General features: G+C 46.3%; 1 protein-coding gene across 2 annotated transcripts in view; it reads left to right on the top strand.

Moving 5' to 3' along the window:
- The window catches only part of Gbeta5 (guanine nucleotide-binding protein subunit beta-5), a 31,523-nt gene that overhangs the window by 2,948 nt on the left and 16,232 nt on the right, over window positions 1-12,343 (top strand). For both annotated transcript variants that reach the window (XM_065432473.2, XM_065432472.2), the window contains exon 2: window positions 8,474-8,992. In XM_065432473.2, the coding sequence (XP_065288545.1) occupies window positions 8,560-8,992 (433 nt within the window). In that variant the 5' untranslated portion in view covers window positions 8,474-8,559. The remainder of the gene's footprint in view (window positions 1-8,473; window positions 8,993-12,343) is intronic.

Raw genomic sequence — 12,343 nt, 5'->3', positions numbered from 1 at the left:
CTCTCCTCTTTTTGATATATATCAATGACATTACTAACGTTATAACTAACCCTGTTCAAATTAGATTATTTGCAGATGACTGCGTTTTATTTCACCAAATTACTTGCCAATATGATCAAGTTTTACTAAACTCCAATCTTCAGAACATACATACATGGTGTAATAAATGCGACATGAAGCTAAATTTAGAGAAAACAGTATACATGACGATAACTAACAAAAAGGCTTCCTTCTCATTTCCTTACAATATTTCATCTCACCTTCTGACCGAAGTCAGCGAGTACAAGTATCTAGGAGTTACAATAACGAAAAACCTTAGCTGAAATAAACATGTATCAAGCGTATGCTCCTCAGCCTTTCGTAAACTCTGCTTTCTTAGACATAAACTAAAACTTGCCCCACCTGAACTTAAAAAATTAACCTACTTTTCGAATATGCGTGCACCGTCTGGGATCCCTACACTAAACGTAACATCGAGGCCCTTGAAATGATTCAACGCAAAGCCGTCCGTTTTATTTTTTCTAAGTATCGTGTAACTGACTCACCAACGACCCTCATGTGAACTCACGGTATTGAAACATTACAGCTGCGCCGGAAAATTCAAAGACTGAAACTACTTTTCTTACTAAAAAACCATAAACTGTCTATGAATGCAGACCCCTTCCTTATACCTAACACTACGCGCCAAACACGAAATCATCATGCACAATCATTAACCCCTTACAGTGCTAGGATTAACGCCTTTAAATACTCATTTTTTCCACGCACCATTGAGGAGTGTAACAGGTGTCCACCAGATCTTTTAACCAGAGCTGATTCTTTTGACTCAATGTTTTCTTCACAGCATTTAATTTGAGAGCCATTTATTTCTACGCTTACTTATTGTATTTTGCATCTAAGCCTTGTATTTATTGCTGTATTTTGTGTTACAACTTGTATTTAACATTTTTCAATTTTGCTAATCCTGTTCTTTTTGCATATATTATGTATTCGCCCCTCCTGCTTGGGCCTACTGTAGGCCTGCAGTATGTTCTAAATAAAATAAAAATAAAATAAAATGAAATTATTATTATACCATGTTCGAAGGGATCACAGATATCAAACAAATGTGTAATAAGTTACACTGCATCATATCTATAGGTAGAGTAATGAATAGTTCAGAAGAACTTGTAGTTGACAGTGAAGTTATCAAAGGCAAGAAGTTAGCCTACAAATTCAATGAATACTTTAGATCTGTAGCGGAGAGCTCAGATCAAGATAGTGCCTTTGGTTACTTACCCGTGCCGCTCAAGGAATCAATCTTTCTTTGCCCAACTGATGAAAATCAAGTATTAAGAGTATTTAAAACATTGAGATGAGTAAAAGCTAGTATATAAACGATTTAAAAGTGATGCCGATTAAATATGTTGTTGATCTTCTTACCCCGTGTGTGACACACATTTACGAGCTTTCCTTAAAAACTGGCATTTTCCCACAGAATATGATGAATGCTAAGGCGACGGTAATACACAAAAGTGGTGATAAAAATATTCTCAGTAATTATAGGCTCATTTGAATCCTTTCCCTATTCTCCAAAGGACTTGAAAAAATTATTCATCTGAGACTGCCAAATTTTTTTGACAAACATTCCGTCATAACTAAATCGCAATATGAATTTAGATCAGGTTTTTCAACAGAAAGTGCTCTACTGTTTCAAAAAGAATTGATCCTTAAAAATACTGAAGAAAAAAATTCACACTATGCAAATTTTTAGATATGTCCAAGGCCTTTGACAAAATTATCCACGAAACATTAATAGGAAAGATGCAGTGTTATGTAGTTCGTGGTGTTGCCCTCAGTCTAATTCAAAACTACTTAGCAAGCAGACATCAGTGTGTGTCGATAAGTAGAACTCTGTCGTCTATGCGACTTGCTAAATACGGAGTTCCCCTAGGCAGCATATCGGGAACGCTTTTATTTATTATACTTTTTAATTGTATTGTAAAGGCTGACCCTTCAACCCAATACATAATCTATGCTGATGCTACAAATCTTTTCTTTCTCGGAACAAATATACCTAATCTCGTGTATCTAGCTAACATAACATTATAAAAAGATATGCACCTGGACTCTTAGAAATTCTTTCAAAATTAGCTGTTCCATAACTAAAGCGGTTCTTTTTCGCTTTAACTCTCCGCTTTATGAGCCCACTCATTCTTATAGTCTCATGTTAAATAATAATAACATTGAATTTTCTTCTACAACAAGATATTTAGGGGTCATTTTTCATGAGTATATGAAATGGGATCACCATACATAGTTTTTAAAAAACAAACTTTGCAAGGTCTTGGGCCTACTGAGAAAATGTCAGCGTGTATTGCCAGTTCGTCAAAAAGCTTTCGATACTCAAGGCACTCTTCTTATCTCATATGCTTTATTGTAACTAAATTTTGGGTAACGGGACAAAGCAATCAATAAATAATTTGCTTATGCTACGGATCACATGCTTTGGCAGTGTTCTGTGACTTTCACAGACTGTGACAAGGAGAGAGACTGGTGGCGGCGAGTCCTACACAATGGAGTTCTTTTCGATCAGATACAGGCCGTCCAGAAGGTCCAATATACGGCGGTAAGGTTAAACCTTACTGTCCCGACGTGGGAGCCACCTGCGTCAACCTAAGGGTTGATCTTCAGGACATTAAATAAAGTTCATCATACCATACCATACTAACAAAGGCTCTACGTTCTGTTGCAAACCTACCATTTATTGCACACACTGCGGCGCTATCTGTAAATATAATGTAATTAAATTAAATGGGCTATATGAATGCACTTTATCACTTTCTTTTAGAATTAATGCTGTAAAGTATCGCGGTTATGTACACAGTGTAGCTAACTTTCAACTAAATCCTTCTTCGCGCCTAAACCGACACTCGGAACAATAGTATACGTGCCACGGCCGCGCACAAACTATGGCTTTCAAACTTCAAGTTATTTTTTTTTTTTGCAGAAGGCATTAAATAATTTCAAAATCTCTAATGAGAACGTTCGCACACACTCTAACACTTCTGTTTTAAGCATGCTGTGCTAAATATGTTCTTAAATTCTCTTATTTGTAAAATAGCTTTTGTGTATATCATGTGTACTCTAACCTTACATTGACGTTGTAATGTACTTTTCTTCTACTGCCATGCTACCATAGTGAACCGGGGACGTATGCCTAGTCAAGCTGTTTCATATGCAGCTTTTTTGCATATTTTGACACTAGGTGCATTTTTGCGTTAGCGTTTTTGCTAAGTGTTTGTCATTTTATGGATTCAACGTTGATCCTGGCATTCGTATTCAAGCGGGACCGCTGCTTCAGGATGCATCGTCACCATGGAGTCCCATCCACTTTGAGCGTAGCTCAGGAACTTGCAACCTAAAAGTCTGCGCACAGAAGATACATATCGCTATATGTACGCAGAGATGAACATGCGCAACCCTCAGCGGCATCATGTTCATTGCGTTTTATGAGCAGTCCAGGTCAGTATCAAGAAGCATCCATGTGTGTTAGAGGTCCTCTGGCAACCAGGGTTACAAGTGGCAGGCACACGAATAAGTGTGGCGCTTCTGTCTGCACTAGTGGTCCCAATAGATAGATAGACGGATATTCAAAGGCTGCCTCTTCATATTAAGGTGGTGACACCTGCCCCACTGCTGTAAAAGGAAATTTATGTGCATTACATTCGCGTTGTGCCAGCCTATATATTCTGCCACTCTTGCACAGTCGGCGTCACACTTGTGTAGAGCGCGTGAACGGCGGCCTCCGGAGCGCTCCGGAAGTAGCCAGCGACGTCTAACGCTAGCTGCTGGGCACGTTTGGGCCCAGCAACTACCATCAGACGTCGCTGGCCGGCTCCTGAGCGCCCCGGAGGCCACCGTTCACGTGCTCTACACAAGTGTGACGCCCACTGTACTCTCAAAAACTCCAGGATTGTGTCTGTCAATGCCTGCTTATGTCTACCTTTTGCGTATGAATATATCAGTGGTGGAATTTATATCGCAGTGCTTCTTTAACGTCAGTGCGTGTTTGGTGCTCTTGGAGCTGAAGGCAGTTGCGCTTTATCCAAATATTTCCATCGTATCTTTGGGTTTCCAACGCCACTACATCGTTGTGAGATGCAGCTCGTCTAATGATTATGTGCCTACGTCAAAATACAGAATAAGCGTTCATTTTTCGTGACCGTTCAATATACGCGGTCAACTTTTCCTGTGTGCCCATCTCGCAAATTCATCATATAGTCAGAAAATGGGCGAATATTATCGTCCGCCTGAGATATAGAAAATAGGCGATTTTACTGCTTGGTGTATGGTCATGAAATCCTGGTTCTCATGGAACGCTTCATGTTAAAATATTAGAATTTCTTAAATTTGTGCAAATTAGTAGAGAGTCATGGTACAGACAGGCAGGCGTGTAAACGCAGACGCAAGTTGAACGCAATTCTCGTTCTTCGTACTCGTGTCTATTTTTGTACGGCTGCCGTTTCTTACCATGATTGCTTCTTGTTAACTGCTCACATGCCATTTGCTTTCGGTCATACTGACGTTACATCAAATTTGACTGTCGTATTAAGTTTTCGGTCAATTTTCAGCCCACTGGAGGTGAACTAACAATTTCCAAAAAAAGTCGCGACACCTATCTCACGATGACAATCAACGGTAATGAGTTTAGCATTCAATCGACATAGCAACACAACGTATTGCCACCGTCGAAACGAGTCATGTATGAATCTTGTACTGCAGCGGGATTCTTCTTTCTCGCTTATCTAAAAACACTTGGCGCCATTTATATATAGTTCCGCCGACGCTACAGGCTCACGGGAACCGGCAGCCCCGTGTGTGGTAGCTGCGACGGCGTGGAGACACTGGAGCATCTTCTACGTCACTGCCCGGCCTTCGGGACCTAGAGGGAGGCTTTGTACGCCTCCTACCGCCGATGTGGCTTGCCATCCACCACCCTGCAGTGCCTACTATTCCCCAATGCTCCCAGTTCCATCACCAAGCGTGCATTTTCGGCATTGATGGAATTCTGTGAAGCAACACACCTCAGAGCGCGGCTGTAGGCCCCGCAAACGCTTAGCTACATTGTCGTCTTTTCTTTTTTGCTATTCCGGTTTCTCTCTCCTTTTTACTTCCGGTCACTATCTCCATCTTTTTCTCCCCACACCCCTTTCCCCGTGCAGTGCTGTTGAGGTGTCCTCCAGTGAGAGACAGTTACGGCACTGCACTTATCTCTTCCATTTCTCTTTAAAAATCACTTCACACACACGCTGAGTCTGTGCGTGGAAGTGCATGGGGCGTCGGTGCGTGCGAACGCTGAGAAACGCGTCGTGCGGCAACCCGGGCTCGTCTCTCGCGATTCTTTCTGGACACGCTGCGTCATCTAGTGGCACTGCCGAAAAATTCGCGCGTGGTCTTCGAGACAAAAAGCGAGGCGCACAGGTGCCTGCTAACGCTGGGAATGGTTCTCTCGCTTGCCGCCCACTTAGGGGCACATACTCAGCGACGCAAGTTGGCGAGAGGTTCACTGAACAGCGGAAAATGCCCAGTGCATTAATGGCGCAGCTGGCTAAAGCGTTGACGTGAAAGGCGTTCATTGAAAGCGGCACATACCCAGTCTATTCGTGGCACAGCCTGCTATAGCGTCGGGTTGCTGTCTTTCAGGAAGCCTTGTGACGTGGGTTTGATTCCGCTCAGTGTCAGAGAAATTTAAGGGATCTTTTTTCGTCCTTTTATAGTGGCACATTCCCAGTGGCACATACCTAGTTAGCGAAGTTGACTTCAAAGACGTTCATTGAAGAGCGGTACACACCTACTGGCCCAGTGACCACGTTGGCTTCAAAGGGCTTCAGTGAAGACCAGCACAGGCCGACTGGCACATATATACCCAGTGCTCCACGTCGGTGTCAGAGTTTCTTCGAACAGTGGCGCCTACCCAGTCCCGCATCTATAATGGCCCATGTCAGCTTGAAAGAGGTTATTTGAAGAGCTACACGTATGTACACATTGCCACATCTCAGTGTCCCAAGTTATTCCGATGGTGGCTTCGAACCCGGTGATGGTGGTGGTGGTGAGTTGTAGCAACAGGCGGGTTTAGCCTGACAATCACGGCCACCGATTGCTCCGCCCGAGCGTCTCTGATAAAATCACGGTGGTGTTTCACCACATGTCCATCAGACCACTTTCTCTCAAGAATCCGATAAGGAGACGTGAAGTTTCTTTGCGGGCTATAACTGCTCCTTCGGGGAGCACAATGTGTTGCAGGCACGTATGTGGAAGGTCCTCTTGTTGCAGATTTTTCAGTAGAGCGTCCCTTTCATCTCGGAATTTTGGGCACGACCACAGAAAGCGCTCAATGTCCCCTGTCTCGTTGCATGTAGTATATTTCGGGGAATTGATGCGCCCCGTCTCAAATAACCATGCTGGTGTACTAGCAGATCCTGTTCTTCTTCGACATAGAAGCGAAGCTTCCTCTCGACGAAATCTTTTGGTTACGCATGGCATATGTGGTGGAATCCAAAGTGACCCAAAGTGATTTCTAATGTCATATTCTTTAACTTGATTGCTCTTTGGGCTCTTGACATCGGGAGGATCATGGAGCGCTGCAAGAGCATCAGCTTTTTCATTGCCATCAATGCCAATGTAACTTTACTGAAACCTTACTTTGAAGCCTTTGTTGCCGAGTTCTTTCACGGGGGCTAGAGATTTGCGTGAGAACTTGATGGACGGTAAGCCACGGTGGATTTTTTGCAACGCAGCCTTTGAGTCCGTAAGGAGGACCACATTCTGTGGAGGCAATGTCTTTAGTTTGCGCAGATCAGCAGCTATTGCCACGGCTTCCACGACTGTAGACGAAGCTGTACAGCCAAGACGGCGAGACCACGCATATCTCAGAGAGGGAATATAGAATACAGCTGTGCAGCGATCTTCGTCTACTTGGACAGTGTCATCTTTGTATACTTGGAGGTGATTCGAGTAAGTCGTGTTCAAATGTTCCAGAAGTAGTGACTTGGCTTCTGCAGCTGGAATGCAGCTCTTTGACTGCAATCGTAGTACACTGAAGTTGCATATTATATTCTGGAATATCCAGGGTGTGTTTACCTTTTCCCTCTGTCTCGAGCAGCGTGATCCTCAGACCGGAAGCGTGTTCAGTGCTGCATAAAAATATGAGCGCGGCCTGTTACCTAAACGTCTTAAGAGGGCTTTGCCGGGCGAAGACTCACTCAAACGTAGTAGTTTGTTAACGAGAGTCTGAAAAGCCTGAAGTCGCAGAGGTCGTGACTCAGCTTCGTAGAGCACTTTTTTGTTCGATGCTGGCTGTGGGACTCCCAAGCACAGCCGAAGGCCTTCTCTGTGTATAGTTTCTAAGGCCTTATATTGGCTATCTGAGGGTGACATCAGATGTAGCTGGTACAGGATACGACTTGTAATCAAAGCTGTATGTAGCCGCAGCATCGACGTCTGGTGGTTGCTCCAGTGCATGCCAGCGACTCGCTTGAGCACATGAAGCCTCTGTGATGATGATGCCACAACGTGGTCAACAGCGTGGTGCCAGAGTAGCTTGTGGTCCAGAGTGATGCCAAGATATCGGACGTTGGTGGCTTGTCGAATCTGGTATTCATTCAAATTCAGCTTCACGCGTGTAAATTTTCTTTGAATTCCAGGAAATAATATGAATGATGATTTCTCTGCTGATAGTGTTAAGCCAGGCGTTGTCAAGTGGCCCTAAATGGCATTTACTGCTCCCTTGGCTATTCGTGTGAGGCGACGGTGCTGGTAGCCGGAGACCCATATGCAGATATCATCGGCGTATATAGACGTCTTCACGAGTGTTCGATGGTTTAGTATTCTTGGGAGAGTCGTCATGGTGATGTTAAATAATAGGGGCGGTAAAACACTTCCCTGTGGTACCCCACAAATTATAACAATTTCATCGCTCAAAGTGTCGCCAAGACGAACCATGCTTCCTCAGCACGGAAGCCCTATGAGCTACCCATTCGACTACGTACTATCTAGGGACCCTGGTGAGTGGGAAAGCGGTTAGATACGCATAATTAGATACACAGATACATACATACATACATACATACATACATACATACATACATACATACATACATACATACATACATACATACATACATACATACATACATACATACATACATACATACATACATACATACATACATACATACATACATACATACATACATAGCTCCCGGAAAGTGCGCGAAGTATCCGAAGAACGCTAATGCATTAAAACCAGATTGTTGTCTAGATTATGTATTTTAAGCTGTAGCTATTACGGGCTCTTTCTCTCCCTCAGAATAGTGGTGCACGCATTGGCCATGTCGGTGCAGGTAGCAGCCATAGTGAGCTGCAGGTTGAAAATCAGCATTCGATCTCTCATTCCACGTCGCATTTCCCTCCCCGCTTCTCTATACGGCAGCACCCCGGACACGGTTTCAGTTAGCTTCCTCGTCTTCCCTTCCCTCTCTCAAGCCATGGGCCCGATTATGCGCACGCGCACGCACGATGTGGACCCAACACACAGGCCCCGTCACGGACCAGTGCTGCGGCACGCGCGCTGGTCGGCGCCTTCGGGGCCGCGGCCGGGGCCAGCTGCCGGCCGAGAGCGCGCCCCGCGCGCCCCCGCAGGAAGCGGCGGGCGGCGGCGAGTGCAGGAATCGCGCCTATCGATCTCCCGGCGGCGCGAGCGCCCCGTCGCCGGCGTCGCAGCCGCAGGCCTCCCTCCTGTGTTCCGCCGTTGCCGGCGGCGGCGGCTCCTTCCTACTGCTGCTCCTTACGGGCCGCGGGGGCAGCAGCGGGGGGCGCAATATGGCGGCCGAGGAGAACGCTGCCACCAAGGTGGACCACCCGGCCGAGACGGTCGAGTCGCTGACGAGGGAGATCGAGCAGCTCAAGGCGAGGCTCGAGGAAGAGCGCAAGAAGATCAACGACGTCAGTGGTGAGCCGCCGTCTGCCGTTCGGGCCGGGCACTTCGCGGTCGGCGCTGTAATTTTTGCTTTCCTTTCTTTCTTTTTTCCCCCCAGCGCGCGAGGTAGTGCCGTTATAGCGGTCAGGTCCAGGAAGCCGCTTCTCGCGTATACGCGCCCCGTGCACATGCTGTTGCTCCGATGCCTTGGCCGCGGTCTTCTTTGAGAGAGCAAGTGCTTCGCGCTTGCTTGCGATTGTTTACGCTGGGGAGGAGCTGTGGTCAACGGGCAGCAGCTGCCCGCCCCGGCTAAACACTTCCTTCACGCTCACCTGTTCACGCTACGAGAACGACTACCGAGGTTGTCAGCGGCGCATCTTAGGCCGCTTGGAGAGTGGTTACACTAACGTCGAAATCTCGACGACGGACAGACGCGGCCATTGGAATGATCGGATGCGTTCGATACTCGGCCCTGTATACATTGCTGGAGAGATTTCTGGGACGAAGTATTCTCGTGGAGCTAAATTTAGGTCAAGGACATTGGTGTGCGTTGTTTCCTTAGCAAAATATACTTGACTTGGTACTTCTGTTAGTGCACGACGAACCCACGCAAACAAGGAGGAAGAAAAGTTAGAAAATTTAGCAACAGCGAAACGAACGCTATGCGCAATAAGCGTCCTTGTCTTTCTTTTTCCTCGTCAATAAAGCAACGGTTCTGTATTTAGTACGGTGGCTTTGCCTACTTTGTGTCAGATGTTCTGACGCTTAGCCTTTTAAGATATAACCTTTATTAATATGGGTACGATCACATGGAACTTATTAATTATTAGGAATTTTACAAGCCTTATTAAGCTACTAAACTTTGCTTGCCCACGATATGATCAATCGCCCATTGAAGGGGGAGCAAGAGAATCGTTCATGTGCCGAGATATCAAGGCTTCGTCCTTCAACAAAAAGCAAAGCAGCAGAGGACGAAAAAATCTAAATTAAACGTGCGAGGACACCTAAGCACCTTCTTATGAGTTGTGAATGCGAAAGCAATAATAAGCGAGTGCGTTGAGACGCTTGGCCAACGCTTCCGAGATAGAACGAGGCCGGTGCACTTAGATCCGTGACGTCATGCTACCTTGCCCGACTGCCATAGAATCTAACTTCCGAGTAAGCCGCGGTGATTTTGACGTCACCGCTTTCGTCACGCCGGGCTCGGCAGTGAATATTTCGGTCCAAGTAGCATTGATGACATAAAACAGAGTGCACAGGCCCGCTACCGAGGAGGCGCTCGTTTAGCCCAATGGGCAAGACACTAGGTATCTAAGCGTGGGGTCGTAAGCTCCTAAGTCACTATCGGCAACGTTTTTCCTTTCGAATTTATTGTATTTTTATCCATTAATTTCTTTATAGCGATTACTGAGGCGAAGTTAGAACGCGGGCGAGAGCTTGCGAGGACAGAAAACGCGCGGATATCACAGGCTTGTGAGGGTGACGTGGCGTCGCGGCGATCTCCTCTCCCTAACGCAACACCTGGAGCGGACGGAGGTGTTCTCTTTCGCCCGCTCTGCTCTGTCGAGGCGCGCACGGGCAGTGGCGTCGCAACCAATGGGCATTTAAGTGCCGTTTCGCTGTTACAGACGCCGGCTTTTTCGCTCAGTGGGCCATCTGATGCTTTTGCGTCAAAGAAGTAAATAAATGCGTTCTGGGATATGCACATAGAGCACATGCGCGCTCGTAACGCTTCTACCACCAAACTCTTCCCTCTCTCTTTTCAATTGTCGCTTAGCATACGCAAAAGTCTTGGCCGACATTGTAGTTTTGAAAAAAGAAAAAGAAAAACAGTTGCACTCTTCCATAGGTCAGTGGCGTAGATAAACGATCCTTACGGATGTTGCCAGGTAAACCCCGAAACAGGCGTGGGGCGGTAAGTAATCATCAGATCGGCGCGCTTTAAATTAGTGCTGCCCTCCTTTTACTCCGTAATATTCATGACAAGTGCTGGAGCGAGCGTCTCAATGCGTGTAGCGGGGAATCCGCGCACACGCACACGTCTATCTTGGCGCTTGTCTGCATTTCCCCTTGGAAACAAAGTTGGACAAGATAGCGGCATTCTGCAGGACAGATTATACCCGCGATATTGATAGCTTGTGCGTGCGTGCGCGCGTGTGTGTGTGCTGTACTTCTCCGCTTTCCTTTTGAGCTTTCTGTCTTGCCTTATACCTCTCTTCCTTTGTAGGGTAGCAAACCTTATGTTTATCTTCCGGTTAACCTTCCTGCCTTTCGCATCTCACGTGTGTCTTCATCTCTCTCTCTCTCTTTTCTCGGATACAAGGCCTTTAATTTTCTTTTCCGAGGAATAAGAGCGATGTCCCATCCACGAAAGCCGTCGGTGTATGTCACAATGTCTTTGAAATGTGGGCATCTGCCCATACGCACCGTTTATGTGCATTTGCGTTACTGCGCACGTATACACTGGAAAATTCGCGCTACCCCGTCCCAACGTTTCAATTCTGGCTGATAAGTGAAGTGAACCCGACCATTCGTGCAATTCACCTACATTTGGACGCTCCGACAGGTGCGGATTCAGGTCACTTTCCTCGCTGCTTTGTTTTGCGGATGTCACCAAGGTCCTTCCCGGTTTCATCGCGGGTGTGCGAGAACGAAAAAAAAAATGATTAGTGAGCGAAGTCGTCTTTCTATAAAGATAGGGATAGGGGAAAGGGTGGTGTGAAGGGCCGGGGGGGGGGGGCGGGGGTAGGGCCGAAATAGACAGGCTGGCTCCCCGATCAATTTCATAGAGTTCAAGAGACCACAGTCAGTGTCGATGTTCATTATAGATCTACGCGATGCGCACCGCGATCGTCACTTTTCGCCTACCAGAGAGACAGGGTCAAATGAAGAGAGAGAGAAGGTTAAATGAAAGGCAAGGAGGTTAACCAAATCTGTGCCCGGCTAGAACTGGGGAAGAACTGGGGAAGAGTGAAAGGAGATGAAAACGAAAAAAAAAACCGATATCTTGAACCGGAAGGAAAACGTAACGGAAACGTTATTTATTGCTTTGTTTCGGAGTGAAAACGAAATGTTCTTTTTTTCGGTTTTCGGTTCAAGGGAAAAGTCGGCAATCCGAAACAATCGACGTCAGGCGACGTCAGCATAAGCGCGTATCTCAGGCAGGGATAGTGCGAGCGATAGCCGGTCTATCGCTTCACTAATCTCAGTCTGCCGCTCGGTGCACCAGCAGATCGTCCTCGTAGCAAAACCCAGGGCTTGCGCGCTGAAAAGCTTATAGTTTCGTTTTTTGCGAGTACAACACTTTGTTACCGAAGCTTTATCGTTCGTGTTCGTTCATTTGGGTTCGTTTTATCGGAACAGCGGTCTCGCATTTCGACGAGT

This window comes from Dermacentor albipictus, chromosome 1 (genome assembly GCF_038994185.2).
Source record: "Dermacentor albipictus isolate Rhodes 1998 colony chromosome 1, USDA_Dalb.pri_finalv2, whole genome shotgun sequence".
Taxonomy (NCBI): domain Eukaryota; kingdom Metazoa; phylum Arthropoda; class Arachnida; order Ixodida; family Ixodidae; genus Dermacentor; species Dermacentor albipictus.
The sequence above is the reverse complement of the archived record's forward strand: the minus strand, read 5'-3'. Positions and strand labels throughout refer to the sequence as shown.